This window comes from Ischnura elegans, chromosome 5 (assembly GCF_921293095.1).
Source record: "Ischnura elegans chromosome 5, ioIscEleg1.1, whole genome shotgun sequence".
Taxonomy (NCBI): domain Eukaryota; kingdom Metazoa; phylum Arthropoda; class Insecta; order Odonata; family Coenagrionidae; genus Ischnura; species Ischnura elegans.
Window position 1 is genome coordinate 76,312,790 of NC_060250.1, and position 12,156 is coordinate 76,324,945.

Here is a 12,156-nt window from a genome sequence, read left to right on the forward strand (position 1 = left end):
AGGATATAAAGCATTGTGTACTCACCAAGAGAAAAGTATAGGAGGTGGGGGATTATGGATACTGGACGGTGGAGCATCAGACCACATGACCAATAGAAAAGATTTATTCATAAATCTTTGTCCCATAACTGGTCAAGTTGTTGTGGGTGATGGATATGCTTTGGAAGTCAAAGGAATTGGCACCATAAAATTGGAGATCTCCACTGAATGTGGTGGCTTTACTATAGACTTCTCAGATGTACTGTACATCCCTGATTTGAAAGATAATTTGCTTTCACAAGGAGTATTGGACAAGAAGGGAATGAAGTTCTCATGTTATCAAGGGGTGAACGAGATATCAGATGAAGGAGAAGTTTTCTTAAAGGCATTTCTCGTAAATAATTTATATTACATCACTACAGTAGGAGGAGTCAGCATTGAAGATGTCAAGATTATTTCTGAGACAAAGAAAGCATCCATAGTATCTACCATAATATGGCATGATAGACTGGGGCATCTAAATGAAGATGATATGAAGAGAATTCCTTTGGATAAAAAATGTGGAATAAACCATTTTGATTGTGATACTTGTAATGCTGGGAAAATGAAAAGGTTAAAATTTCCTAACATAGGTGGAGAAGATACATGCAAGGTCTTGGATAGAATCCATTCTGATGTGGCAGGTCCATTTACACCCAAGACTTTAAATGGAGCTAAGTACTTTGTCACATTTATTGATGATTTTACAAGGTATTCTATGGTCTACTTATTGAAAAAGAAGTCAGAAGTATTTGAAAATTTCAAGAAATTTCAACGTAGAGTGGAGGGCCTGCACGATAGGAAAATTAAGGAATTCCAGAGTGACAATGGTGGAGAATACACAGATAAAAAATTCTCAGTACACCTGGAAGAATGTGGAATCTTACATCGTTTCTCAGTGGCATATACTCCACAGCAAAATGGGCTATCTGAGAGGTACAACGAAACTATTCTGAATACAACGAGATGTTTACTGATAAAATCTAGTCTTCACAAAAGATTTTGGGGAGAAGCTCTCATGACTGCTGTACATCTCAGAAATTTGTCTCCTACTTCTGCACGAAATAGCAATATTCCAATGAGTTTGTGGAAAGGACGGGAACTAAAAGAGATAGATTATAACTATCTAAGAGTTTTTGGATGCCAGGCATGGGCATGGCAGCCAAGAGAGACAAGAGATGGAAAATTGAGTCCCAGAGGAGAAGAAAGCATCATGTTAGGATATGAAGAGGGTATCAAAGGGTATCGACTTTGGAGTCTGAAAAAGAAGAAAGTAATAATCAGCAGAGATGTCAGGTTCAACGAATCAAAATTTCCTTTCAAGATGAGCCGAGATGATATCAAGATTCCCGATCTAGACAGCGATGGCGAACCTGACCCAGGAGAAGACATTGTGGAACAAGGCTATGTTTTCACAGGCGATGGAAAAGCTGAGGAGACTAAATCAAACCAAATTTCATCACACCCGGTGGTGATCCCAGGTCTGACTCCAGTGGTCCCAGATTCAGTTTCAGGGGGAGCAGTGCCTGAGATACCAGAGGAGGCAGCGCCTCGTGTTGCAGTTTTGGAGGATGACGTTGAACAGCCTGTCTTGGTGGTCTACCCCACAGTTACTAATTTAGAGGTACCAGTGACAAACCTTGACCCTGGTGAGGTCGCAGGTGAGGTACCAAGCCAGTCCATTCCAAGGAGGTCAAAGCGTGTTAGGAAGCCAACATCTTGTCAAAGCTGCAACTATGCTCATGCAAGTATTGAGTGTACTTCCATTCCAGGGACAGTAACAGAGGCTTTAAATAGTAAAGATTCTGAGTTTTGGAAACAGGCAATGCAAGAAGAAGTAAAAGTTTTGTCAGACCAAGGAACATGGGAAATAGTGCTAAGACCAGAGGGATTAAATATTGTAGGTTCAAAATGGGTGTTTGCTTTGAAACGTAATGATAAAGGGGAAATTATAAAGTTCAAGGCAAGGTTAGTTGCTCAGGGATATGGTCAAATTCATGGAGTTGATTACCATGACACATTTAGTCCTGTTATTCAAAAGAAAAGTCTGAGGCTTCTTATAGCTATTGCTGTTGAGACAGATTTAGAAATGGATCAGTTGGATATTGTAGGGGCATATTTAAACAGTAAATTAGAAGAGGATGTGTACATGGAGATACCAAAATATCTCGGAGAGAATATAACGGTTGATAGAAAGTTTTATGTATGTAAGTTAAAAAAGAGTATATACGGTTTAAAGCAATCAGGTAGAAATTGGTATTTGCATCTAAGCTCAATTTTGTCTGTGTATGGATTAAAACAGTGTTTAAGTGATCCATGTATTTTTAGCATGTCTGACCTTAAAGTAGGGGTTTATGTTGATGATATGTTGCTTGTCGGAACGAAGGACAAGATATCACAGTTTAAGAGTTATCTAGGTAAGCATGTAGGAGTCAAGGATCTTGGTTCAGCCCATAATATTTTGTCCATCAGAATACAGAGACCTGAAAGAAGTGTGGTATATATTGATCAGGAGAATTACATAAAATATATGTTGGAAGAATTCGAGATGCAAGATTGTCATGGGGTGAATACTCCTTTACCAGTAGATTTTCAAGAGAGAGATGTCGAAAACCAAATAAGCAATTATTTGTATCGAAAAGCAATAGGCTGTTTGTTGCATTTGTCTGGAAATACAAGACCAGACATTTCCTATGCTGTGTGTATTTTAAGTCAGTATATGGAGGAGCCATGTCAAACTGATTGGAAAAATGTCAAGCATATGTTTAGATTTTTATCTAAGACTAGAGGTTATGCTTTATGTTATCAAAAATGTCAAAGTAAAATTAATGCATACTCTGATGCAGACTGGGCAGGCAGTAAAGGTTATTGTAAGTCCATTACAGGATATCATATTTCTTTAGCAGGGGCTCCATTTATCTGGCGAGCAAGGAAGCAAAAATGCATGGCAACCTCATCAACTCATGCAGAGTTTATTGCATTGTATGAGTGTGTAACTGAAATAGTATGGTTATCAGAGTTGTTAATAGAAATTAATCAAGGATGTTTAATGCCTAAACCTTGTGTTATTTATTGTGATAATGAGAGTTCCATTGCCATTGCCAAAAATGATGTTATAACTGAAGGAAACAAACATTTCTTTGTTAAATACCATTTCATCATGGAACAAGTCAAAGAAAAAATGGTGTATTTTATATACGTACCATCAGACAAGAATACTGCGGATATATTTACTAAAAGACTGCCAGGGACAAGAATCAAAGTGCTATCAAAGATGATAGGACTTAAGGATCTGTACAATAGAATTTAAGATGTTTGAATATTTTATAATTATAATGTCTTGTGTTGTTTGGTACTCATTCAGAGATTGAAGGTGAAATGATTATTGCATTTTCAAAACAGGTATTGTCCGAGGGGGAGTGTTAAGATTTCCATGAAATGTATATTTCGTATATTCGCGGACAATGCCATTTTTTATCAACAGAAAAAAGTATATATGTACTTTTTTGTAGTCAAGGGTTTGTTGTTTTACTTTGTTGTGACTCTTTAAAAATGGTTGAAGAATAAAACTTGAAGTAGATAGTTGATCCTGTTTTTTCTCCGGACTAACTGTCGAAGCTTTCATAGTGGCACGAAGATTTCGTCCACTGGTTACCGAAACAAATAATTTTTTTTATCATTTTCTACTCCTTGAGGCAACAAGAATATACATTTGGGTAATTCCATGATAATTCATCTAGGCATGACACCCACCGATACGGATTTGGATAAAATTCTGCAATGTTCATCCTTCCATAAAGGAATGAAACCATGTGAAATTTTTCTTGACAATATCTTTACTAGTTTTTTTCCATGGCCACTTGAAGTTTGGATAAAACCGCAGTTTTTCACTGAATAGGGTCTCCGAGGGCACTTGTACCTCCATAGGTATATAAATTGTTTTAGTGTCATATTTCATCCAAATTTTTATGAAACTTTGCAGCCATAACATAGAAGGCATGGAGATCCCAAATATTAATTGAAGATGATGTAGAAGGGAGTGATGACCAAACATCAGATTTCGCTTTAATAAAAGTAAAAATGTGAGACGTCCTTTTGCCATTGCCTTATTTTACACTCCTTAGCATAGAGTAGACATGAGTCAACACATTAATATGCCTTGGGCGTATTTTTTAGACAGAGGATGAACAATGAAAATATGTATTGAAGTATTATTTTCACTGCAGTCGAATCTCTAATGAGTGTGACAAAAAATCATACTGGTGTTAAAAATAGGTTCAATAACAAGATCAATTCTATCAACAAATGGCATGATCATACAAAGAGCACAAACTTATTTAGACCGACACATTAACAGCATGAGATTTTCATTTTATTTTTGGACAGTTTCAAACCCCTATTGCTCAAAATGAAGTAAAAATACAACACTTATGCATTTGAGTACGTTTGAAAGTGTATTTTGTCCATGCAAGTAAATTTTGAAAATTTTTCGCGAGATCCTGCTAAACAATATCCTCCCAATACATATAAATTTCGTCTAGAATTTTGGCCAGTTTGTGAATATGATATGGAAAAGCATAATAATGCTTTTGTAGAGTTCCCCCTCTCTTTTTTCTCTCTCATAAAATCACATATGAGACGTGTACTCCGTCGAATTAAATCTTTAATTCTTTACTTTCATTCGCATTGAGTTTGAATTACGATAACATAAAAACTAGGAGCACTACATCAGATACAACCAATTAAAGTAATCACATTCACCCCGCACAGAAATTAAGCTGTAAAAAGATATTAAACTAAATACATTTTAGGAATCCAAGACAAAAATTGAGGTAATTGTTCTTACGAGGATAAAACAAATAGAAGCTATACTTACCCAGATCAGCACACAATTCCACAGTTATCTTGGAGGCATTTAGATAGGTGTTATTGAAATATTCAAGGGCAGCTTTACCTTCTTCTTCGGATTTATAACCAACAAAACCAAATTGCCGGAATTTGCCATCCTTGGTATATTTTAATTGAACGTCAGTGATGGTACCCTTTGAACTGAAAGTATCTTTCAGTTTGTCAACAGTGATCTAAAGGAGAAAGAAAACACAAAACGACACAATACGATAAACAATTGCCAAATAAAAACATTTCCAGCTTTTACAGATATATGTACTCACAGATTTCGGCAAATTTTTCACTATTAACCGAGACATAGTCGTTCACTAGAAGTTGTTTTCATCCACGTGCTAAATGCGCATTTGGTTAGGCATCTTTCAAACTTTCATGAAAAATTTCGCTTTCTAAATGATATAGTTTTCATACTTTCAAAGTGCTGTCGCGGTTGGTAAATCTCTTTTCCAAAATGTCTACGAATCTCCCGCAATTTTACCTAAATTTTCGTATTTAACGACGCTGGGAAAAATTTAGATTATAGGATTTAATTCCGACAGGGCGTGCGCAAAATTTTATCGGGCGCAGTTTTCCGAAAATTGCCAAATTTTTGTTGTTATTAGCGTATAGACGTGGTTTAGGGCCTGTGGGACTACTCTTTAACAAGTATTTGGTTTTTGTGAATTTTTAAAACGGCACATAACATTGTGTGACCTCTACAGAAAGCAGGGCCTATATAGCTCTCCACACCTTCCACCCCAAACGCTAGTTGGTGCTGCCAACCCTCTTACACAAAGAATGCCGTTGATTCTTTTCCATTTGTAATTTTTGGACTTTCCCATCACCCACAATGCCCTAGCAGAATCTACAATTAGTCCTCACTTTTCAACTGGCATCAGCCATTTGAATTTTGCTCATATGGATCAAAATGGGCTTACACTCACATTTTCTTCGATTTCCCATTCTCATTTACAGGATCCACAATAAATACATGTTGCCTTAAGAGGTTGCGGAATAGCCTCTCAAATATTGTACTCGTGAAACTAATTTCTCTCATGGTTGAGTGGGCAGAAACTTTTCTAAGATCCAACACAGAGAGGAAGACATTCAATGGGAACAACCCTGTTCAAGTCTGGCTGGAGGGGCGTTGGCACTAATTTATTAGATGGGATAGTTGAAGTCTTATAGCAGGGAGTTCTTCCCCGTTTGAAGTTAATGGACTAAAGTGCATCTGACACATGCACAAGTTCCAAGGAAGGGTATGGTATTTGCAGGATGAGCCCGATAGCTCACATCAATTGCAACGAGGGATATGGGAAGGAAAACAACCCATCAGCAATGGTATCCCTCTTTCATTGAAAGGTGCTATGACTTCCATGATATAATGTCTCATCAGATGGATGGAGCCTTGTTCTAAAGAGTATCACCCACACAGCTCCCAAGCAGTTAGGGATTGGGCTACCTTAGGTAACTTTTCACAACTATCGAACGATATTCACAACGGTGCAGGCCTACAGGATGGAAGTCAAAATTCTGACTAACATACCAACTGAATCCTGAGACCACATGCATTTGAAGGCTGGAGCAACTTTGAGGCTTGTGGGTGACAAAAGAACCACAGCAATGTCGAGGGGCAGTATTAATAATAGTAGTTGAAGAGGTGGGGGAGGCAACTGGTCTCCTGATGTGGTACACCCTAAACGTTTAAAGCCATCTCATAAAACAGGATAAATAAAAATGCAACTATTCAGCAAAAATAAATGTTCATATATTTTGACAACTTTGCAAATTTATGAGTCATCTTCATCCACAAGGTGAAATAATACATAAGCTGACAGTCTTCATCTTCGATACATAGTCACAAGGACCGCTCCTAGGAGCAACTATAATAAAATAAATTAAGAGGTTATTATAAATATGAAGTAGACTAAAACAAAAATCCTTCATGTTTGCTTTACATAGTAAAATCTAGATGATTGGGCCATGATTTAAATACTTATTGAATTTTCGTGAGCACCAGATTATTACAATGCAATTTCCAAGATTTGTTCTCGATAAAATTACAGATCACAGTCCAATGCACAAAGAAGAAGAAACCAAACATGAGACAGCAATACAACATGTGGCATGTACTAACTTATAACAACATAGAAACAAAATGTCTTCTTTTGAGCAATTAACATGGTAAAAAGACTGATATCATTATGTACAATTTTATATGTACCTATGTAACAGGAGGTACACAAGCGATTCACAGTAGCAAACGACAAGAGGGTATGATTACCAAATATCTATATACATGACTTTAGAATATTTATGCTTGACCAGCTTGTAGCAAAAAAATGCACAAATTTCAACATAGAGGCAATAAAATCATCATATGATGACAGTCACAACAGCCAAATTTTAGGCCGTAACTTCAAAAACAATTATGCCTTAAATGATTTTTTTGAGCGGAATCAAAATTAGATATCATTCTCACAGCACATAGTAAAGCGTACCACAGTCTGCACAAACAAGGTAGAGACATGAATCTTCTTTAGTGAAAGTAAAACCGGGTAAAGAAACACAAGTTCCAGAGTGAGTTTCCACAGCCATCTCGAGACGTCTTCGAATCTCAATAAGCCCATAGGGAACTTTTTTATACAGACAACAATTGCCACTGCAACTTATCTGGTTCATTCCATCTGCACCATAGCTAACAAATAGCCTATGTTCACCACATAGAGGGCACATAACATTGTCTTCCTGAAGTTCTTCCAAGTATCTACCATACTCAACTTCCTCTTTGGTTAGTTGTAACAGGTATTCTTCCAGCCTTACTTTCTCTGAAAAAGCAATTTTAAAAGATAATTAATTGGAAGTCTTCAATACATATATAAAGCAACAAAAATAGATTAACACAGAAAAACTACTATTATAAATGAGATAAATAACATTAGGAAAAAATATTTTTTAAAAATAATAATCAAATTGCATGAAAACTGGAAATAAGAATCTTTATTTTACAGTAAGAATAAAATAATTATTTGTGATTACATAGAATAAATTTTTTATACAAATAACAATTGCCACTGTAACTTTTCAGTGATGCTTTCCTCTGTTATTGTGAGAGACAAATTATGCTATTTTTAGTATGTACCTATTGATATGTGCAACCAAAAATGACTTCCAGGCAACTGCATCATAGATTAGCCATCAATGGCTATGGGTGACCTCCCCACCACCTCTTTTATAACCCTCTCTTGTCCCCAACATGACAAGAGGCTTCTGCTTCACCGGCTAAACCTATCACTAATTGCAAGTACCACTGGACAACAGCAATAATTGCTCCAGATAGGGCCAAACAGATATTGTGAGAGGGGTGGTTAAAACTATAGTTGGAAAAGATTATACCAATCACTGGATAATTTATTCTTGGAGAATAAATAAAGTCATAACAACTAAGTTCAGAACAGTTAGGCCTAAATAACTGATTGAAATTTAAGTGCGATGGTGATCAATGCCTCAAAACAGCATCACTTCATGTAATGACTGTGAAAAGAGGTGGAGAGAAGAAACTCAAAAGGATAACTAAAAGTACCACCTAAAGAATTTTACTGAAAAGATATAGATATATGGTAAAATGTAAACAAGCAGTTCATGGGATGAAGAGACAGATGGGTATGGAATTGAATTCTATATTGAATATCGTTAATACAGAAAAGGTGAAAAAAGGTAGACAGGAGAGGGGGAAATAAGGTTATGAGACAGAGAAGTCCCTCTCACCATTTTTAATGGTTGAAGAATACCACCACCGAAAACAATAAAATAACTTCTACTCCTATCACTTGCACTAAATTCTAATCAAAATTGTGGACAGAACTTTCAACCAGAACCCAAATATTCAGTAGCGAGCAAGTGAGCCAGTCACTGGAAAGGAGGTGGAGGGGGTACAAGAATAGGGTGGTTTCCTATTATTTTTTTATTGCCTGAATCGAAAGATTATTACTCCTGGAGTACGTATTTCACGCATTTAGATTTTTAAATGACGATATCTATTTTTGTGCGCGAAGTGCGCGAAAACGCGACGGGTAAGTAAGAATGCCGGGAAATCTCTCCGTGTGACGTATTTCTCGTTCCCGCTGCCGCCCTGTGAAGTGACCTTGAGGGAGGCTTGAGCGCTGATACGACGCAGGCTGCTAGCGGGTAGCTGAGTACTCTGCTAGCTGGTAGCGCTTGGCTTAAATAAGGATTATTAATACCTTATCAAACAAAGAAAACTTTCCGACCTTAGCCAGTTTAATAAGTGATTATTAAGACATGTTTCCCTGAGCTCTGCGCCTCATGCATGCATTGGTAATCTCAGACGATGCATAACTCCTATCTACTCGTATAGAAACTAGGTCCCTGTGACATCATGTGGAGTGGCATCGCGTGGGCGCCAATCTGGCCGTTTTCATATGAGGATAAAAATGGACCATTGCCATTCGTCTAAACCGGTATTTCTAAAACGAAATAATTTGCATATTATGAATACAGTAATGGTGGGTAACTAATAGCAAATAATGCCTTTCGTTTTCTTTGATGAAGGAAACTACCCTATTGAGCTTGAACCCATTCATGTTGGGGGCACCTACAATATTGTTAGCCATGGTACCATCTTGGTATGCCAATGCTAATACCAACTCGATTCTGTTTGTTGAGAGGCCTTAATTTCGGTACTACACATACATGGTAAACTTAATGCCAAGTTAATACTTTCAGACCTAAGAGAGAGAAATATGGCCACAGAATACACTCTTTTGAGAACTCATAAATACAACATATGAAGAATGCTGAGTATTTGACAATAGCAAGCCACAAAAAATACATGACGCAAATGCACTGACCTAAGAGTTTAAGTAGGACTAGTATTCAACAATCATTGCCTAGTAATGAAGTTTCGGTCGGTTGGGCCAGCTTTCGCCACAACATTGCACAAGTTTAAAGAAATACAAATAGTTTTGAAAATTGATAAGACAGCCTATTCAGCTAATACCATAACCAAATTACTGAAGATGGGTTTGAGGACAACCATTCAGCATGGATTTAGTAGAAAATACTTCAAATTAAGATTCAAATTAAGGCCTCATGAACACAAATCCTAGAATTGGTGTCGAGAAAATTAGTGTTAGTGGGGGCTGTCCGCATGTTGCCTGACAAAGCTGATTTATATCCGCCCAGACTCACTTTCCCCCAAAATCGCACAGACAAAAAAACACATTCGCTTCCAAAAATAATCGCTGCAACTAAATGAGGTTCCTAATCCTCCCAATTAGCACAGACGTGAAGCTCAAATAAATATATGGATCGAACGAATATCCTTACCTTGCTGTAAAAATTCCTCTTCTAATTCTTGGACCATTAGTTTTTCATCCAATTCTCCATTATGGTAATCATTAGCTGGACTAAAAAAAAAAATATTCTGAAATAACGCCTCAAATTCGCCAGCAAACATTCCACAAAGATAGCGAGAACTCACCTCCAATCCATTCGGTCAGAGAATTTTAACTCCTGCCACTGCCCTTGAATTGTTTCCATGACAAATGCTTTGAGCTCTTCTTTATTCGGTAAGTTACGGGAAGAATTATACAGGGAAGCACGCTGCTCCTTAATTCTTGTTCTGCACCGCTGAAAATAATAGTTACGGTGACGAAAATGTCGCAGTTAATTTCTATGGGTAGTCAAGACCGATGCAAAGAGCTCTCTAATTAGCATTAATACTTCGACCAAGCGATGTTTATTACACATAAAAGGCACCATTATATTTATTATATCTTACCTCTCTGAGATTTGTTTTCCAATTCGTTCTGCTATGAGAAAATCTAACACTACCGCTGTTAATATTCCTAGGTTGATACATGACGACGATTTTCGTACAGCCCAAAACAAAAAACTAACGTAAAATGCAACCCGCCAGATTCTTTGCAAAAATGAGTCGTTCCAATTAAATAGTTCATTTCATTAACAAACGTCATTTAAAAAAACTGTACCATTATGCGCATGACCTCAGGCAATATAGTTAAAATATATTTTTAAAAATTCTTACTTACTGATATAATTTACTTCCATTAACCTTTTTCATTAATAGAAAATATGTCATATCATAATTTGGCTCTTTGAACGAATTACTTCACGAACCGAACGTTTGACCGCGATTATTTTAAGATTTCGAAGTGACGGTGAGTGAAGGCCTCCTATCTTTTTGAATAAATACTATTCATCCACCATATGCATATTATTATTAATCTAAATTTACATAAAAATCCAACTAGCTGATGATTAATTCTGCTTTAAGAATTGCCCAAATCGATGAAATATAATATATTGTGTTAATACAATGGGGTACTTCAGTATTCCACTTCATTCGTTAACAAAGAAATATTGTGATTTTCGAATGAAAGAAGCTGATGACATGTCTAATGCTAATATTACTTAATTAATCAATGAATTAGGTATGATGGTTGCTATAGCCTATCAATAATTGTGGTATCACTTTTTATGAGTATCAATTATAATTAAAACTTTTGAGACAGTGAATTCACTAGGTCCTCAAATTCCTTTCATGCATAATGTTCTGCTGGATTATTATGCCACTCCACTTCCTCGTTACGGTACTTTACTGATGTTTAAATCAGTAATGACTAATTAGTAAATCAGTGACTGGCATGTATATATATTCTGATACCTCCATTTATTTCTCTATTACACTGACCAAATATATCAGTCTACTTAAATATTTACACTATCCAAAATTCATTTAACTCACAAAAATAATATACATATTTTTTCATTCATTGGTAATGAGAATGATAAAATTATTTCTGTTGAGAACACACATAAAAGCTGTGCTATATCTTTGGATTTCATGTGCAACCTATAGGGGAACAAACCTGCTATCATTTTGTGATTCCTAATTTACTCTTAATTATATTACATATTACAATTCATCTTTTTTATGAACAATGATCTACCTTAAATCTCATGTTAAAATTAGAATTCCTTCCCTTATCTAAAAACAAGCCTCTGTTCTGAAGGGCATTCTTTCTTGAGATTGTTTTCTATGGGATATATTATACTGTCAATCATCTATGGTAATGGAGCAGATATCCAACACAGATAATTGAAACAGATAGGTTGCTATTGAAGATACCGGTCTTTTGGGCTTGACTCGAGTCAAAGAAAGTTTGAAGTCGAGTTTGAAGAAAGGGGAAAATGCAGATCTGCATTTTC

At 36.3% G+C, this 12,156-nt stretch overlaps 2 protein-coding genes across 2 annotated transcripts in view; both read right to left on the reverse strand.

Annotated features, from left to right (window-relative positions):
- LOC124159086 (probable RNA-binding protein 19) overlaps window positions 1-5,594 on the reverse strand; it is a 34,624-nt gene extending 29,030 nt beyond the window's left edge. The window contains exons 1-2 of the mRNA XM_046534622.1: window positions 5,190-5,594; window positions 4,895-5,099 (exon numbers count right to left, since the gene is read on the reverse strand). Coding sequence (XP_046390578.1) covers window positions 4,895-5,099; window positions 5,190-5,225 — 241 coding nt within the window. The 5' untranslated portion in view covers window positions 5,226-5,594. The remainder of the gene's footprint in view (window positions 1-4,894; window positions 5,100-5,189) is intronic.
- A 1,054-nt stretch (window positions 5,595-6,648) lies between these two features.
- Window positions 6,649-10,827, reverse strand: LOC124159087. The gene is made up of 4 exons (XM_046534623.1): window positions 10,706-10,827; window positions 10,406-10,554; window positions 10,252-10,331; window positions 6,649-7,730 (listed from the first exon to the last, which is right to left on the reverse strand). The coding sequence occupies exons 1-4, from the start codon at window positions 10,784-10,786 to the stop codon at window positions 7,381-7,383; spliced, it is 660 nt and encodes a 219-aa protein (XP_046390579.1). The 5' UTR covers window positions 10,787-10,827; the 3' UTR covers window positions 6,649-7,380.
- Between the last annotated feature and the right edge of the window lie 1,329 nt (window positions 10,828-12,156).